The 19,665-nt window shown below is 35.6% G+C and overlaps 2 protein-coding genes across 2 annotated transcripts; both read left to right on the forward strand.

Moving 5' to 3' along the window:
- Positions 1 to 116: 116 nt before the first annotated feature.
- LOC141712368 (uncharacterized) lies at positions 117 to 5,429 on the forward strand. Its single transcript, XM_074515286.1, has 8 exons — positions 117 to 384; positions 934 to 1,036; positions 1,921 to 2,028; positions 2,156 to 2,265; positions 2,371 to 2,478; positions 2,563 to 2,608; positions 2,863 to 2,994; positions 4,890 to 5,429. The coding sequence occupies exons 1-8, from the start codon at positions 176 to 178 to the stop codon at positions 4,971 to 4,973; spliced, it is 900 nt and encodes a 299-aa protein (XP_074371387.1). The 5' UTR covers positions 117 to 175; the 3' UTR covers positions 4,974 to 5,429.
- Positions 5,430 to 18,618: 13,189 nt separating this feature from the next.
- LOC141714284 (uncharacterized) lies at positions 18,619 to 19,452 on the forward strand. The gene has a single exon (XM_074517813.1). It carries the CDS (start codon positions 18,619 to 18,621, stop codon positions 19,450 to 19,452), a length of 834 nt encoding a protein of 277 aa, XP_074373914.1.
- Positions 19,453 to 19,665: the final 213 nt, after the last annotated feature.

The raw sequence follows: 19,665 nt of genomic DNA on the forward strand, positions 1-19,665 counted from the left end.
AATCCTCATATTACACCCGCTCCGAATCAGTTCTTAGCTAGTTACTGCAGTATAATTTTGTTTGAACTGTTCAAAAAGTAAACCCATAGTAAGAACTATAATGAACTGGGCTTTAATTGGGCCGAACTTGAATAAAAAGCCTCTTCAAAACCCAAATCTAGTCGGAAAAAAGGCAATGAGCGGCGGGAAGCTACCGACGACGGAGGCGAACGTTTTAAAAGGACACGAAGGAGCAGTACTAGCTGCTCGTTTTAACAGCGACGGTAATTATTGTCTTAGCTGCGGTAAAGATCGCACCATTCGTTTATGGAACCCTCATCGTGGCATTCACATCAAAACCTACAAATCTCACGGCCGTGAAGTTCGCGATGTCCACGTCACTCCGTAATCCCTCCCTCACCTTTATATATTTTTTATGTTTTTATTATTTATTTGTGCTGTTTGTAAAATTGGACTACTGTTTTGTTTGTTATCGAAATTTGCTTATCTATGTTTGTGTAAGGCGTATGTATTGAATTATAATTTAGGATGATTTTATTGTAAGAGTAAAAATAATGTGAATGTTTTCCGTTTTATGATTATTTGGAAAAGTTTAGAGAAAATGAAGAATGTCCAAGTTTTTCCTCAAGTTAGGAAAATTGTAGTAAGATGTAATTACGTGTTGCAATGTATTTAGAGATTGAATTGATATATTAATGATTGAAATTCTTAAAGATGTAATCGGAAAGTGGAAACATATGTACTGAGATTTCTTAGCGTGAAATGTTAAAAGTACAGGGATGTGAAAGTCTGTTTTTTTTATTACCTTTGTGATTTGGATGAAAGAAAAAACTCTATTACGTACTTTTGGAATCTTTTGAATAGTCCACAAATTTTATATGATCGTTGTTCTTTGTAATTTCTAGAATGTATTGACAGTGTTTTTATGTGTAGGGATAATTCTAAATTAAGTTCCTGTGGGGGTGACCGTCAAGTATTTTATTGGGATGTAGCAACTGGACGTGTGATCAGAAAGTTCCGTGGTCATGATAGTGAGGTAGTAGGAAATTCTTCTCTTCTATAAGCAATAAATTGTTTTCTTTTTCTGTACTGTTAAGCTACTGAGAGAGTGGCTTAATGAAATTTCAGGAATGTTTTGTTTTATGGGATTATAATCAAGGGGCTGCTAGCTTAGATACTCTCATTTACTGTTATGTTTGTTAAGCTAGCGAGGGTGGTGTTTCATAATCCTCAAAGTGAACTCCAGAGTAATCAATTTTATCAATTTTTTTAAGAATTAATTAATATTGATAATATATAGGTAGAAATTGTATTTAGTGAAGGGATGATAGTCCGTCCACAACATAGCCTTGAAATTATCTAAAATATTGTATTATTAGCCTTAGCCCTTAAAAAGATCAAAGGAGTATTAATAGTGGTATTTAGGACATGAATACTTGATCCATCATAGCTGCATGTATGCCCTCGTTAGCTTTCAGATATTACTTCATAGTAATAAAAATCTTGCAATGTCCAGGTGAGCTCCGAGAAATTACTGTAAAGAGGATGGCCGATCCATTATACTGTTGGCAATATAGAGAAAATACTGCAAGTATCCACATAAAAACACACATATTAGGCATATTGTATTAAAAGATTAATGTTGAGGACTTTATGTGGCACATTACATGAAAATATGTCTGCCAACCCAAGGTTCGTCCTGGTTCAATGTGTAGAAGGTGTTGTCCTACATTTTTGTAATTACTTTAGCTTTTACGATATTATGCATAGTCCAGCAATAGTTTAAGAATCAGTCTTTTAACTGATAGCTGGTTTCGGTTACAGTGGCTGACTGTAGACCGAGTTTAGGAATCTGGATATATTAAGATATGTGAATATGTTACTGATCTTATAATTCTTGTTCTTTCCAATCTTATTTAGGTGAATGCTGTTAAATTTAACGAGTATGCATCTGTGGTTGTCTCAGCTGGGTATGATCGTTCACTGCGTGCGTGGGACTGTAGATCTCACAGCACCGAACCAATTCAGGTCAATCTCTCTCTCTCTCTCTCTCTCTCACTATATATATATATATCCCCCCCCCCTCTCTCTCTCACACACACACACACACATCCCATGAGAAATTAACTTATGATTATATTTGATTGGTATGCAGATCATGGACACATTTTCGGATAGTGTAATGTCCCTTTGCTTGACGAAAACTGAAATTATTGCCGGTAGTGTTGATGGAACAGTACGGACATTTGACATTCGTATTGGTAGGTATGTAAAAGCATAGTGCATACTTGCAACGTTATTTATCGGTGGTATTCCTATTCCTTTAAGTTGTAAATGATATTAATGGGGTATTTTGACAATTCTGATTAGAGAAATCTCTGATGACCTGGGACAACCGGTCAACTGTATCTCACTTTCTAATGATGGTAACTGTGTCCTGGCCAGTTGCTTAGATTCAACTTTACGTCTTATGGACCGGTAATCTTTGTGATAAAACTTTTTTTTTTATATCAAATTATCATTAAGGACTACTTTATAAGTTTTTGCATTTTGACCCATCAGATCAACTGGTGAATTGCTACAAGAATACAAAGGCCACACTTGCAAGGTTAGGAAATTAGTTCTATTTGTAATTTTTCAGTGGTTCCTTATTGCATTAGTCACAGTCAGTCCATCACCGTTGTGTAGTTCATTAGACCCTTGACTGTTCTTTAATGTTAAATCTCCACTAATTTGTGGTATGTCCATTACACAAGGAATTGTGACCAGCTCATTTTCTCAGCCACTTCTGGATATGTAGTGTATAGTGTTATGCTGTTTATTAAAGTGACCCTCTGAAAAATATTTTCTAATTCTTAATAGTCATTTAAAATGGATTGCTGCCTTACGAATACGGATGCACATGTAACTGGTGGTTCCGAGGATGGCTCAGTTTTCTTCTGGGATTTGGTAGATGCATCAGTTGTGTCCAGTTTCCGAGCTCATTCCTCAGTGGTAAACTTTCTTCTAGTAGTTAGTCATCGTGTCATAGTTATATTAAGATACCACCTATTTTTTCCTTGGAATCTGAACTCAAGATTGTGGGATGTAATCCTTGTTCGTTGGTTTTTATTGAAAATTGATAACTATAATTAACCGTTTTTAGCTTAAACAGATGTTTAATGTTCTGATAGTTAAGTTCCAATATGTTTCTATAATTTGGAAGTAAGTTGTATAGTAGATTGATAACGGATGTAGGGGACTGCATCTATATGTGATATCTCTGCACTTTTTTTTGGATTTCCTGATTTGCAATGACCTTGTCATGTGAATATATTAAAGCAAATATCATTTGAACATTATACATAGGGACTTGTTAATGATGATTACTAAAACAGTATAACTTATGTACCATCCTTGCTAATTTGTTCTTGACAGAAGCTGCATTAAGTTTATATATACGTTTTAATAAATTACTAGTTGATAACCCGTGCGAAGCACGGGCCGAGATCAAAAAATTAATATTAAAATGATTATATAAATACATTTTAAATTAAAATTAAAATAAAAAATAAATAAAATAATACTAATATTGCAATTTTTCTTTTGAAATTATATGTAGTTTTCATTAACTCAAATCTTATTAGAACAACAAACTTAACGTTATTATGTCTCTATTGTCCGAAAAGACATAACTAATATTTTACAATGAAACTTTAGTCATGCAATGAACAACACGATTGACAAATAATTTAACAAAACATTAAATCAACATTACTAATTAATTGCATATTAGATTTCTTATTGTTAGCTGGATTTGTGTTTTTATATAGTTTGTGATCGCATATTTTTTTTTTCTAATATTCTTCATGTATGCATAAATTTGCATTTGGTGCTAAAATAGAATTTTATAGGTATGAATCTAGAAATTACAATCTATATACGATTCCTTTTATATAAAAAATAATATAAATATGTGGTATATAACTATATAAGAATAAAAAAACGGGTAAAATATTACATATAGAATTAAAAGTCATATAAGAATCAAAAAAAGAAAAATAATGATATATTTAGAGCTGTAGTAATATTTAAAAAGAGGTGAAACCAAAAATTCGTGAAACTGGAAAGGGGTGAAACCAAAGTACCCTCAAAAGATGGTTTCCCTTATTAGTAACGGTGGAATTATAGGTCATAGAGAAATCAAAAGGGATAAAAATAATACACTTAGAGTTATAACATGAATCATAAAAAGTGAAACCAAAAGGCGATGGAACCAAAAAATAAGTGAAACCAAGGTAGCACTTAAAAAAGGTTTCGCTTATTAATGAAGGTTATTAATTTGGCAATAAATGAGTGAAAACATTCTTTATTCATTTTGTATCATACAAGTACAAGTACTCTGCAAGATAATATGTAAAAGGGCTTCGGTCACCCTTTATTTGCTGCATTAATGGCCAGAATCAGCAGATTTGCAGTAAGCTTTGCCAAATTGATGATACATGGAAAGAGTACGAACTGTTGTCTATTTGAAACATTCTTAGGTCTCTCTAAGTTGCTAAAACATTGAAAGTGAAGAAGTGTTTATTCCCTTATGCTTTACTCATGGAATTTCCTATCTTTGTTAGCATACTTATGTTGAAGGTCTGGGTATTAATATCGTTGGCATAGGCCTAGCTTCAATCTGAAAAAAACTTCAGCTGTATTTAGAATTCTTATCTGGCGAATTTTTTTATAATTTGTAAATCTTTATTTTTGCATTATTTAAGTTTAGTGTAAAAAGACTTTACTTATTTGAACACTATATAATATGGGGAGCTAGAGGCAACATACTTATCTATCTGCAGAGCAAAGTAAATATGTATGTATCGGTTTGTAATTGATGTGGATATAATTATTTATATTGGCAGGTAACTAGTGTGAGTTATCACCCAAAGGACAACTGCATGATAACAGCTTCAGTAGATGGCACAATTCGGGTTTGGAAAAGTTGAGCACAAATAGGTCATAAAATATTGGCAGGTAACTAGTTTGAGTTATCACCCGAAGGACAACTGCATGATAACTGCTTCAGTAGACCGCACAATTCGGGTTTGGAAAAGTTGAGCACAAATAGGTCATAACATATCTAAACTTTTTGTTACTGATAAGAGATATGGTGGAAGATATTATATTTCGTACCAGAAATTTTTTCACCAAATGGCAGTGTTTTCTCTACTTTTGATCAGGTACGAATTCACCAAATATAATTATCTTGCATTTAGACTGTTCAGGTTGTCCACAGTTGGTCATCTTTAAGATTAAGTTCCATCGAACCATCTTGTGTACATTATTAAACCCTTCTGTCTGCTGCATGTTGTATACATTATTACACCCTTCTGATAATAGATGGCGGAAGATATTGTATTTTGTAACAGAATTTTTTTCACCAAATGGCAGTGTTTTCTCTACTTTTGATCAGGTACGAATTCACCAAATACAATTCTCTTGTATTTAGACTGTTAAAGTTGTCCACGTTAGGTCACCTTTAAGATTAAGTACCATTGAAACATCTTGTGTACATTATTAAACCCTTCTGTCTGCTGCTATAGTACTCTTAGTACCGTAAAAGGGGGAAGGCGACGTGGTTGTTGCATGTTGTAAATGTATTTGTTGAATTAGATTGCAGGATGCAAAGTGGAGGCATCAATTAAAACTTAAAACTTGTTATACATAGTTGCTGCTGGAGTAGTATTGTTAATTCTCAGTTTCCGATGATGTGTTAGTTCGAGGAACAAGGTGTCACTTGGGTGCCATTTTGATATTCAAACTACAAAATAGGATTACAGTCTACAACTACTTGGGGTAGGGTATCGATTTAAATACTTTATCTATTTTCTTTGCTTCTTGGCCTTGAATTGTTTACAGAATTGGTTTATAAAATAAAATAAATCTCAACAATTATTATGTGATTTTACTGTATGTTGAATATTGTTATATCGATTATTATTAAAATATGAATCTAATTATCTAACATTGGCAATACTCAATTTGAATTAGCTATGAATCGATTCTGTGTTGTCTATTGCTATTAAAATTGTAGATGTTTCATGTAATTTTAGTATTGTCCCAAAATACTAGTTCCTTTTGAGTCTTGTTTTGTAAAAATTGCACACAAGCCTTGTTCCTCCCACTAATGCATCATCTCAAACTCAGAATAAAGAACATTACTCAAGTAGCAGAGATGAGCGACGATTCTGAAGAGGCATTAATTAAAACTTATCTACTCGCCTGTTTATGTGGTTTTTGGATGGTGGTGTATGCTACTGCACTTAAAATTCAGCTATTCTGAGCCCTGCTTTTGTTCTTGGCAATTCACTAGGTCCAGAAATATATACATCTTAAATCAGTAAATATAATTATATACTAAGAAAAAAATGCCCAATATACCCGTGGGCGGTAGTCTGGCCCAAAATAGACACACTATATGCTACATACATCGCCATATCTGCATCTGGATTCTGGAGTATATGCACAGAATCCAGTCATCTCAATTCACAGACAAACACACATACTTGCATATTCATTTCCAAAATCTTGTCTTTGCCTTGTTAATCTAATCTTCCCCTTGTGCACCCTATCATCGATCTGTGAGTTTCAGTAGACTGACCTTGTATTGATTGTTATGCATATGATCAAAGAGTCTGGGCTTTAGAATATCTGTTCGAAGGTACTGTTTTTAAATCTTACTTCTGTGTAAAGCTGTGTCCACCTTCAAGTTTTAAAGAGGAGGTGTCATTAAGATGCTTCATAAAGAAAGCTTCGACAAGTGATACACCATACTATACTGTTAGATGTTCAGGTTTATGATGATTGCAGATTAACAGAAGATAAACAGAATGCAAGTAAACGAGATTCAAGCTTTGCAGTTTGTTCAGTTCCAGCAGAGGCTATTTCTCAGGATTAAGTTTGTTAGGGTTTTGTGTTAATCTTGTTTATCTGGATAAACCTTATCTCAAACAAACTCATCACCTTATCTTATAAATCAAGTTTAAATCTCTCAAGCCTTATCTCTTTACTTGATTTCTCTTTTTCAAACGTACTAACAGATCAGTTCAAAGTTTTATTCAAATATTTTCAAACAAACTTATCTTCTAATCTTATCTTGTGTTTAAAAATAAATCTGTTAGAACTTTGCTTATAAATACAACTCTTCATTTCAGATTTGTTGCTAATACTTTCACGAGAATTCTTCATCATCTGAAATCTTTTTCTTGTTTCATACCCGAGATATTCATATCCAGAAAAACAAAAAACCTAGTTTGAGTTGTAATCAATTTGTTTATTCTTGTAACTGAATAGTGTATTCATATCAACTTTGTGCCGGGTTGTGGCAAGCTTGATTTCAAAGTATAGCAAGGTAGCTAGAAGGCTAAGGAATAGCAGTGGGCTAGGTAGCAAGGTAGCTTGGGAAAGGGTTTCTTTCAGGTGCTATATTTGTAATCAAGGAAAAGATTGTAAGTTCTTTTATTAAAGTTGATATAATACATTCTCTATGCTAGTTGGCATGGGGACTTGGATGTAGGCCATAGACTAGGTGTAGGGGCCGAACCAAGTGAAAACTTCTGGTGTTTTTTTCTTTTCAGTTTTCAGCATTCTGCATTTTATTTCTGTTATTTATTTTCTGCAGTGTAATTGAGACTGTCCCATACCCTGTCTCATTTGTAAAGGGACTGTCCCATTTGCATAAGAGACTGTCCCATTTGCATAAGAGACTGTCCCATTTGCCAACCAGATAGGTATTCAAACAATTATCCACCACTGCTTCATGGTGCTGAAAACTACAATGACTGGAAGTTTCGGATGAAAATCTTTCTCCAGCGTGATGCATTTGAATGGGATGCTGTAGAAAATGGTTTCACAATTCCTATGAAAGAAGGGAAGCCAAAATCTCTCAAGGATCTCTCTCCCGAAGAAGTGAACGCAATGAATTCCAATGCTAAAGCTATGAACTCACTTCTCAATGGCATGGTAGCTACAGAATTAAGAAAAGTTTCAGCCTGTACTACTGCCAAGCAGATTTGGGATACGATCAAAGTCAGCCACGAAGGCACGTCTAAGGTACGTGAAGTAAAATTAAGTATGCTAATGAGTGACTATGAAGGTTTCAGGTTGGAAAGAGATGAAAGCGTGCGAGATGCTCAAGGGAGGTTTCTGACATTGATGAACTCCATCTCACTTCTGGAAAGGATCATTCCTCAATCTGAGATTAATAGGAAAATCCTCAGAGCAATGCCAAAGAAGTTTGCTCCAAAGGTTACCATTCTGCAGGATTCAACACTGCTTTCGACTATGGATACTCTAACACTGTTCAGTGAATTGGAAGAATTCGAAAATCAGCTTCGTAGATATGATGAAGAAGATGAAGCTCCTCGTAAGAAAACTCTTGCACTTAATGCAGATGCAGATGAGTCTCCTGATGATTCTGATGAAGAGATTGCTCTTCTAACAAAGAAGTTTCATAAATTTCTTGCCAAACGGAATGCTTCCAAACGACCTGTGAAGTCACAGTTTCCAAAGAAGGACTTCAAATCTAATCCGAGCAAGGAGAGTAAAACAAATCAAAGCAAGGATACCTGTTTTGAGTGTGGAAAGAAAGGGCACTTCAAAAAGGACTGCTACAAGCTGAAGAACAAAAAGAAGGCATTAATTACTTGGAGTGATGATGAATCTGACGTGGAGATCGATTCAGACGATGAAGTTGCTCAACTTTGCTTTGCTGGACTAGAGGACGACTCCAGTGATAATGATGAGGTACAGAATATTAAGTATAATTCAAATATATCTTCGTCTATTTTAAATTTGCAGGTCCAGGTCAAGAAGTTGAAAGAAAAGAATGCTTATTTAAAGCAAGCTTTAAGTGAAGTTCTTAGTGAAATGGATGACTCCATGAAGGAAGAAGCCCTAGTTGCCGAGAACAAATTATTACTTGAAAGGGTTTCAAAACTTACTGAAGAAAATCAATATCTCAAAAATGAGATTGAGATGAAGGATGTATGCCTTGAAGCCTTGAAGAAAGAGTCAATATCTGTTGATTCAGAAACCGTTAAAGAAGACAGTGCTCCTGATCCCCTTGTTCCTGAATTAAAGCAGAAAGTCGAACAGCTTGAAAAGGATTTAGCTAAATGTTTTCATGGAGAAGGAACTTTGAATGCTCTTCTTGGTGAACAAAAATCTTCTCTTGATAAAGGAGGTTTAGGATGTGAGTCAATCAAGAAATGTGCATTTCAAGGCGGTTATAAGCGAGCTCCTATGAAATATAAGATGCCTTATGAAAAATGTCGAGATTGTGGCAAAGCTGGCCACCCTACAGCTGAATCTAGATTATGTGGTATCAAGGACCACTTCTCTTACTCATCTTATAAATCGTCTGCTGGATATAAATCTGCTAATACTTCTGTTAATATCGTTCAGATGTGGATTAAGAAATCAGATAGACATTTATATAAGATTTGTGATACTAACCAACCAGGACCCAAGGTTAAGTGGGTACCTAAGACATAAAGCAATTTTTGCAGGTTTGTTTGAAGGTCCATGTTCCGCGAAATAAATGGATCATCGACAGTGGTTGTTCACGTCACATGACAGGTGATAAATCCAAGTTTCTATCTCTAGTTGCCAAGGAAGGTGGCTTAGTTACTCTTGGAGATTCAAACACCGTCAGAATTATTGGAAAAGGCACCATTGGTAATGACAGGTTTGCCATTTCTAATGTTCGTTTAGTTGATGGTTTGAAATATAATCTCATTAGTGTAAGTCAACTTACTGATGCTGGTCATAAGGTTAAGTTCGATAAAGATGTATGCTATATTGGTACTCATTCTAACGAGTTTGCTTTAGTTGCCAAAAGAAAAGGAAATATTTTCGTGTTAGATTTTGATGAACAGCAGGAGGAAATTTGTCTTGCTACTGTTCAAGATCAACAGTATCTTTGGCATCGACGTCTTGGTCATGTTCACATGGATCTTCTTCGGAAGATATCTTCTCATAATCTGGTTAGAGGTCTACCAAAGCTGAAGTACAAGAAAATAGAACCTTGTTCAGCTTGCCAACTTGGAAAACAGGTGAAAAATTCCTTTACTGCTAAGAATAAAGTATCAACTTCTGTTCCTTTGCAGCTCCTTCATCTAGATCTTTTTGGTCCAGAAAGGTATGTAAGCTTAGGAGGTAAGAATTATGCTTTTGTTATAGTTGATGATTATTCCCGTTTCACTTGGGTATTATTTTTACGAACTAAGGATGAAGCTTTTGCTGAGTTTAAGGATCTTATTACTAACCTTGAGACTAAGTATTCATTTAAGCTCAAGACCATTCGTAGTGATCATGGAGGTGAATTCGAGAAGGATTTCATAACCTTCTGTAAATCAAGAGGAATCACTCATGAATTCTCAGCTCCTCGAACTCCTCAGCAGAACGGAGTAGTAGAACGCAAGAACAGGACTCTACAGGAAACTGCCAGAACTCTACTGCATGAGAGTAAGCTTCCAAGAAAATTTTGGGCTGAAGCGGTACACACTTCCTGTTATGTTTTAAATAGAGTACTTATCCGTCCTATTTTGCTTAAAACTCCGTATGAATTGCTTAAGAAAAGGACTCCTAACATTAGTTATTTTCGAGTATTTGGTTCCAAGTGTTTTATTTTAGATACTCAAAATAATCGAGGCAAGTTCGATGCGAAATCCACGGAAGGAATCTTCTTGGGATATTCTACAACAAGCAAAGCTTATCGTGTTTATAATTCTGTCAAGAACAAAGTAGAAGAATCCATCAATATTACATTCAATGAATCCTCAAGGAATATATCTCAAATTGATGAAGACACTGCGGATCTATCGTCTCATTCCCAAATGAGACAGTCTCATTCTGAAAAGAGTCAGTCTCATTCTGACAAATCAAACAGTCAAGACTCTCCAGGTCCATCTCAGTCTTCTGATAATTCTGCAGGATCTACTCAAGCTTCAGATGAATCTTCTGGCTCTCCAAAGACTCCTGATAGTGTTTCAAATGTGTATTCTGTTACTCCTCTGGATAAATCTTCACAAGCGGAAATGAGGCAGTCTCTTTTGAATGAGACAACTCCTATTCATTTCCAGGCAGACAATTCTAATGAGGAAGAAATGAGTAATATTCAACTTCCTAAGTCTTCTAGGACTGTGAAGAATCATCCACCAGATAATCTTCTCACTGATTTAGATCAAGGGATTTCTACTCGAAGCAGACTTCATAATCTATGTGCATTCTGTGCTTTTGTTGCTGAATTTGAACCAAAGAATGCTCAAGAAGCGGTTGCAGACGAACACTGGTCTGTTGCAATGCAGGAGGAATTGAACCAGTTCGAGCGTTGTGATGTTTGGGAACTCGTCCCACTTCCTCAGGATGCCAAGATCATTGGTACTCGTTGGGTTTTCAAGAATAAGAAGGATGAAGATGGCAACATTATTCGAAATAAAGCTCGTTTGGTTGCTCAGGGATACAACCAACAAGAAGGAATCGATTACGACGAGACATATGCTCCAGTAGCTCGTTTAGAAGCTATTCGAATCTTAATGGCCTTTGCAGCTCACAAGAAGTTCAAGCTCTATCAGATGGATGTCAAAAGCGCATTTCTAAATGGCTATCTCAAGGAAGAAGTTTACGTGAAGCAGCCTCCAGGTTTCATTCACGAGAAGTACCCTGACTATGTTTACAAGCTCAAGAAATCTGTCTATGGATTGAGACAGTCCCCTCGTTGTTGGTATGAGCGTCTCAGTCAATTTCTTGTGAACAATGGTTTCATTCGTGGTACACTCGATCCAACTCTCTTTATTTTTCATAAACGTGATAACTTTCTTTTAGTTCAAGTTTATGTTGATGATATAGTATTTGGATCTTCTAATGAATCTTTGTGTAGATGGTTTTCTGATTGCATGCATAAGGAATTCGATATGAGTTTGATGGGTGAATTGCAGTACTTTCTAGGTTTGCAAATTAATCAGTCTAATGCAGGAATATTTATTCACCAAGGCAAGTACATAAAGGATCTACTCAAAAGATTTGCACTTGATCATGTCACACCTAAATCAACTCCGATGAGTACTTCAGTTAAGCTTACTAAGGATGAACAAGGTATACCTGTAGATGTCACTAAATTTCGAGGTATGATTGGTTCATTGTTATATTTAACTGCCTCACGACCTGACATTATGTATAGTGTATGCTTATGTGCTCGTTTTCAATCTCAACCTAAAGAATCTCATTTGAATGCCGTTAAACGTATTTTTAAATATTTGAAAGGTACGAGTGACTTGGGATTATTTTATCCAAGCTCCTCTTCCTTTGACTTAATCGGTTTTTCAGATGCTGACTATGCAGGGTCACAGGTTGATAGAAAAAGCACAAGTGGTGCTTGTGAATTTTTAGGAGATTGTTTAGTTGCATGGCATAGTAAAAAGCAAACTTCAGTAGCTCTCTCTACAGCTGAAGGAGAGTACATTGCAGCTGGAAGTTGCTGTGCTCAAATTTTGTGGATGCAACAAACATTGCAGGATTTTGGTATTTCTTACTCAAATATTCCTATTTATTGTGATAATACCTCTGCAATTAATATCTCTAAAAATCCTGTCATGCATTCTCGTACTAAGCATATTGATGTTCGTCATCATTTTCTACGAGATAATGTTTCTAAAGGTAATATTGAGCTTATTTATATTTCTACTGAGAAACAGCGTGCAGATATCTTCACTAAGCCTTTAGCTGAAGATAGATTTTGTAACATGCGTCGTGAATTAGGTATGTGTTCTCTGTAATTTATTACGTGTTTTTATGTAATTTATGTTTTTAAATATGAATTATGTCATAATACTTAAATATATATTGTGTATTTATTATTTGAGTTATTAGGTTCCTGTTTATAAATTTGTGGTTTTTTATTTTATTTGTCCGTGTGTTTATGCGTGTATATAGCATTAGATTTTGTAAATCTTTTGATTAGACTTTTCATTTCCTTGAAACTCGTGCATGTATCATTCATTCAATACATCACTTCTGTTTTGCACCTCTTCATCTCCTCTTCCATCTCTAACTCTTCAGTTTCTACTTCTTTTTAAACTCTCTTTCTTAATCTTTTCATTTTCTTTTCTCACTCTACTCTCTCATTCTCTCAAAATTCTATCCTTTCTCTCTTAACCCTAAAATCTTCTTTCTTCCATGGCTCGCCGTTCAAGATCCACCGCTAACCAAACTCCGACCCCTGGTCCGTCTGGTTCGAAGCGTCGTCGTATGGCCGCAGTTGTTTCCGAAGCATCTAGTGAAGCATCTCCTAATTCTTCCGAACGACATGCAAAGGAAAGCACTACTAAGGCGTGGCACAAGTCCATTCTGAAAGAAAGGTTGTGTGATACTGATCTTCTCTCCAGGATTGGTGTATCATCGTTGTTTGAAGCTGTTGGGAGTGTTGGGTTGTTGTCGCCGTCGGATGTGTTTTATCCAGATTTGGTGAAAGAGTTCTATGCAAATTTTTCGATTTTGTCCGACAATATTGTGTTCTCTTCGGTGAAAGGAAGTCCAGTTTGTTTTAAGGCGGATTTGCTGGCCAGGCTCACAGGCGTATCCGATCAAGGTCCCTGCCCGTTTACCACTCATCAGGCGTTTGATGAGATTCCTGGATTGCAATATGAGGAACAACTCAAAGCTATTCTTGGTGACAACTTTGTTTCTGTGTCTGTCAAACCATTGGTAACTGATTTAACTCCTTTGTGCTTATTATTGTTTAAATTGTTTCATTCGAATGTTTTGCCTCGTAAATCCGGTCGTGATAGAGTCACATTCCAGGATTCTATTCTTCTGTCTGTTTTTGTTAAGAAAACCCCTTGTAATTTGGCTTCATTAATTATTTCCAACATGAATCATTGTGCTAAACATGAATCCATGCATCTTCCATACCCTGCTTTGTTAACAAAGATTTTTCAGTATTTTCGTGTTCCTTTTGAGTCTGCTAAATCAGAAAAATTGAATGTTGTTTTTGACTTTTCTGTTTTAACTGTGAATGGTCTCGTAGTTTCTGAATCAAATGAGTTAGTTTTTGATGATGCTTCTAGGAATGTTGGTGGTATTCCTAAGTCTCCCAATTATGCCTCAGACCCTTTTGATCAGCCTACTAATACTCTTCTTAATTCTCTGTTGATAAAATTAAATGAAAATTCTGTTGCTTTGGCTAATCTTAATCAGCATTTTGCTTCTGTCAAAACTCTTGGATCACTAACTTCTGAAGTTAGTATTCTCAATGCTTCTTTTGAGTTGTTTAGGAAGTATGTTTGTTCGTCTTTGGATGATATCAATGCTAAACTCTCTGTATTGCATACTTCTGATGTCAAGTTGTCTAAGACCATAGATTTTGAGTTTGGGACTCTGCAAGAAGGGATGGTTTCCTCTGCTAAGGCATGGGAAAAGGAATTTGTTAAGTTGTTTTTTAAGCTTGGGTCAGAGACTAAGTTTTTATCTCAGCAGTTGTCAGCCATGCAAGACAAGAGCAAGATGTATTGGCACAAGAAAAGAGACTGGATTGGAGATTGTACTTTAGAAGAAATCACTGCTCCTCTGCCACTCCCTGCCATTCCTCCACCTTCAGTTTTTGGTATGACCAGAGAAGAATATAAGGCAAAGATTTTTGACTGGCTTCGTGAAAGGGACGGGAAGGCACCAGCTCAGGAAGCTTTTGACAAGCTATTTTCAGAGTACGGCTCAGCTCCGGTGTTTCCTTCATCCCAGAACAAGGCTTCTGGTTCAGGCAAAGGCAAAGGCAAAGACAAAGCTCCAGTTCATGTTGATGACGATTCTGATTGAAGGACCCTTTTATGATGAAGGGGGAGAAATTATGAGATGTTTTTTGATTGATATTTTTAGACGATGATGGGTTTATGGGTTTATTTGGTTAAGTGTTTATTTGGTTAAGACTATGTTTCTGAATGGGTGTTTTTTGATGGATGTTTTGTGGATGACTTTGTGATGTTGGTTTATGTTTTTTGATGAATGTTTTTGGATGATTTTGTGATTAACTGATATTCTGAATTTGTTAGATAACTATTGCAACTGGACATCCTGGTTTATGGATGGGTTGTCTTTTGTGTTAAGGGTTTAATGTTTGAGACTGTTTCTTTTATGCATATTGATCTCATGTCTCATTCAGTCTTTAGTTGTCTCATTCTCATATTGATTGCACATATTATAAACTGCAATATATTCTGCTATATCTAACTTTGTTTTACAGGCCTTTAGTGTTTTTGATAGGGGGAGCATTTATGCTTTCTTTGTCATCATCATAAAAGGGGGAGAATGTTAGATGTTCAGGTTTATGATGATTGCAGATTAACAGAAGATAAACAGAATGCAAGTAAACGAGATTCAAGCTTTGCAGTTTGTTCAGTTCCAGCAGAGGCTATTTCTCAGGATTAAGTTTGTTAGGGTTTTGTGTTAATCTTGTTTATCTGGATAAACCTTATCTCAAACAAACTCATCACCTTATCTTATAAATCAAGTTTAAATCTCTCAAGCCTTATCTCTTTACTTGATTTCTCTTTTTCAAACGTACTAACAGATCAGTTCAAAGTTTTATTCAAATATTTTCAAACAAACTTATCTTCTAATCTTATCTTGTGTTTGAAAATAAATCTGTTAGAACTTTGCTTATAAATACAACTCTTCATTTCAGATTTGTTGCTAATACTTTCACGAGAATTCTTCATCATCTGAAATCTTTTTCTTGTTTCATACCCGAGATATTCATATCCAGAAAAACAAAAAACCTAGTTTGAGTTGTAATCAATTTGTTTATTCTTGTAACTGAATAGTGTATTCATATCAACTTTGTGCCGGGTTGTGGCAAGCTTGATTTCAAAGTATAGCAAGGTAGCTAGAAGGCTAAGGAATAGCAGTGGGCTAGGTAGCAAGGTAGCTTGGGAAAGGGTTTCTTTCAGGTGCTATATTTGTAATCAAGGAAAAGATTGTAAGTTCTTTTATTAAAGTTGATATAATACATTCTCTATGCTAGTTGGCATGGGGACTTGGATGTAGGCCATAGACTAGGTGTAGGGGCCGAACCAAGTGAAAACTTCTGGTGTTTTTTCTTTTCAGTTTTCAGCATTCTGCATTTTATTTCTGTTATTTATTTTCTGCAGTGTAATTGAGACTGTCCCATACCCTGTCTCATTTGTAAAGGGACTGTCCCATTTGCATAAGAGACTGTCCCATTTGCCTTGACAGTTAGAATATTATTTTATCTATCGAGCCATCGAATTTCATACGGCATGCTTGAGGATACGTTGCAGTTGAATCTGTATTTTCTCTCTGAACTGGATGCAAATATGATATGTCAGCATGTCTTCAAGACGTGCTTCTGCGTCAAGCGTATTGTAGTGTATCGTCGTAATACAGTAATGCCTGCAGATGCCTGCAGCGTGTTTGGGGGATATTTAAAACTGTTCAAACCAACATTAGGTATTTTGGTCACAATAAAATAAAAAGGAGTTATTTAGGTATTTCACCCCCTCGTAATCCATTGTTTGTTTTGGCAGTTGTAGAATTCATGAGGCCTTTCTTAAGGAGCGCAATAGTTAACATATCAAATTCAGCTGGTGAGGCAGTAATACGCCCAGTGGCTAATGTAGACTACTGGACGCGACGGTGTGTCAAGTGACACACCAATATTTTGCAGAAACAAGTTTTTCTATATTTTATTTTGCAGCTATATTTCTATGCAAATCAAACTTTAATCATCTTAATTCTCCAACTCCTTTATCTTCTTTTTCAAACTTCAATTTATGGTTAACTATTGTTCTGGTTATGTTAGTTAATAATTTAGAGTTTGATTCTACTAAATACATATTTTAGGTGTGATACAAAAAAAATGTTAATATGAATGTACGAGTGTTATCTTTGTAATTGTAAAATTTAATTAAAAAATTTCAAATATGTCATTGAAATACAGTTATACTCTATATCCTCGTATAACTCTCTTAATTACGTACTTAAAGACATATTTTTCATAAATTTATGATACAACGTACAATAATACGCTATAAGAGATTACCAACGGCTAACTTGGTCGATACAATTTTTATCGTTTATTTTTCATATAAGAGATTGTTAACCTACATCGGTTTTACGAGAATAGATATAAACAATTCAACTCTCGCATAGTCGTACAACCGCATTTTATCTAACTATCGCATCGATCCACAAGCGTTACGAACCAGCCGTATGAATTAGTACGAGCGAACCCACCACTAAACGTAAATGATTCAACGCTCACAACCCACCACTAAACGTAAATGATTCAACGCTCACATCAACACACAAGCACCACGAACCAGCTTTTTAACGGATACGAACTAGTAAAATCTAACCACCACCACGAGACAAGCAGAGTAGTCAATCAGCAAAGTCTTAAAGACAATCCTACACAAATCCAATATTTTTTTATTGGAGAAGGAAATTAAACTCTCCTCATCACATATATATAAGACAGGGAAGGCACAACCTTTGGGCCAGAGCCCATAGGCCTTGGTTGACACGAGGCCTTTCTTAGTTTCGGTTGTCATTTTTCTTATAATTTTTTTTCCAGAAATATAAATATTTTTATTGATAAAAATCAAGAACACAATCCGGAGGACAGAGTTTTCTTGAAGTATATCATCTAACTGAAAAGCAAGCAAGTTCTCCCAAAAACTTAAATAATATCGCTTCAATATCCGATCAGATAACCCACAGCTAGACCTTGTTAAAAAACTAAGCGGAAAAAGAGTATCCACTAAAAATATATTATAAAAATTAAGTATAAACTAGAGTCTGGTAATTATACCTGCAATCTCGCATATCTTCAACATTATTTTGTAATCCGAGAACTTGGTTTCCAATTTTTTTTTTTTGCCACGGAAAGTAAAGATTTTATTAATGCAATAAATCTTTACAAAGCACAAATTCAAAGTCTGGATGGATATCTTCCACCTCTCATCTACGATCAGCTATAGAACAACTATATCTCGCTAAATAGTGAAATACTCTGTTTGCGGACCGTCTTACAAACCTTAACACAATGTTTTGAGCACATAAATCTGAGAGAAGAGATCTACAGTCTTCATCTTTCCTAGATAAGATAAGCTAGAGAAAGAGCTGCGAATGAGCTGCACAACCTGTAAGCAATCAGTTTCCAACACTACATTACTCAGACACTTTTGTTTTGTCCAACTGAGGGCTTCTTTAATACCCAGAGCCTTTGCAAATTCGGGAGTTACACAACCTGGAGAACATTTTGAGATAGCTTCGATTAGAATACCACAATGATCACGAATAATAAAAGCGTAGCTGTATCGTCTTGGGTCTTCGTGTTAGAATATATATTTATTATATATTATTAGTGATATATTATATTAAGGGTGTTTTCGTAATTTAGCTTGTAACAGTTTATTATATAAACATTGAGACATGTATCCTGATGATTAAGTAAAATAATAAAACCCTAATTCTTTATTTTGTCCCTCTACTTCTATCATGGTATCAAGAGCTAGGTTATGGAAAAATTAATTCGTTGATTGCTCTATTTTATTTGAGGTTGTTTGTTTTATTGTCATGGCTTTCGGTAAAGATGATTTTCTTCAGTCGATTAGTGTTCAGTTGGATGGTACAAATTATTTTTATTGGAGTTATGTTATAAAAAAAAAATTACGTGGCAAAACTCTGTGGAGTTATGTTCGTGATAAAGATACTAAGACTAAACCAGCAGATGGTAAGACTGATGATTCTGCAAAAGCAATTGAGGTTTGGGAGGCTGAGAATTCGAAAATTGTTACATGGATTAATAATTCTGTTACACATTCTATAGGTGACCAGTTAGCAAAGTATGAAACGGCTAAAGAGGTATGGGATCATCTGTCCAGGTTGTATACACAATCCAATTTTCCTAAACAGTATCAATTAGAGATGGATATTCGTGCACTTCAACAACAAAATATGTCTATTCAAGAATTTTATTTTGCCATGTCTTCTTTATGGGATCAACTTGCATTGACTGAACCAGCAGAATTGACTGCAGTAGCTGCTTATGTCAAGATACGAGAAGAACAACGTTTGGTACAATTTTTAATGACTCTTCGTTCTGATTTTGAACCTTTGCGAGGGTCAATCTTGCATCGTACTCCACTTCCATCAGTTGATTATGTTGTTAATGAACTTTTAGCGGAAGAGATTCGTATTAAATCTAACGGTGCTAAGGAAAACTTGTCATCTGGTACTCCTTCTGTTTTTGTCGTTCCTCCACGATCATCCGGTGTTATTCAAAATAGGTCTATTCGGCCTCTTCAAGATGAATGTTCTTATTGTAGAGATAAGGGTCATTGGAGGTCTTCGTATCATCAACCATTGGCTATGCAACAACGTACACCTCAACAGTTACGTCAGCAATAACGACCTTGGACATCTCGTTCACCTCAGCAGCAACAACGTCCTTGGACACCTCGTTCACCACATCAGTCTCAGCACCCTTCGGGTCCCGCTACCTGGACACCTCGACCGCCACCCGCTACTAATTCCGTTGCTGCTCCATTTTTGGATCCTTATATGCTTGAGCAGTTTCAACAGTTTATCGCTTCTCAACCACATGCTTGTTGGGAACCACGG

Source organism: Apium graveolens, chromosome 3 (assembly GCF_009905375.1).
Source record: "Apium graveolens cultivar Ventura chromosome 3, ASM990537v1, whole genome shotgun sequence".
Classification (NCBI taxonomy): domain Eukaryota; kingdom Viridiplantae; phylum Streptophyta; class Magnoliopsida; order Apiales; family Apiaceae; genus Apium; species Apium graveolens.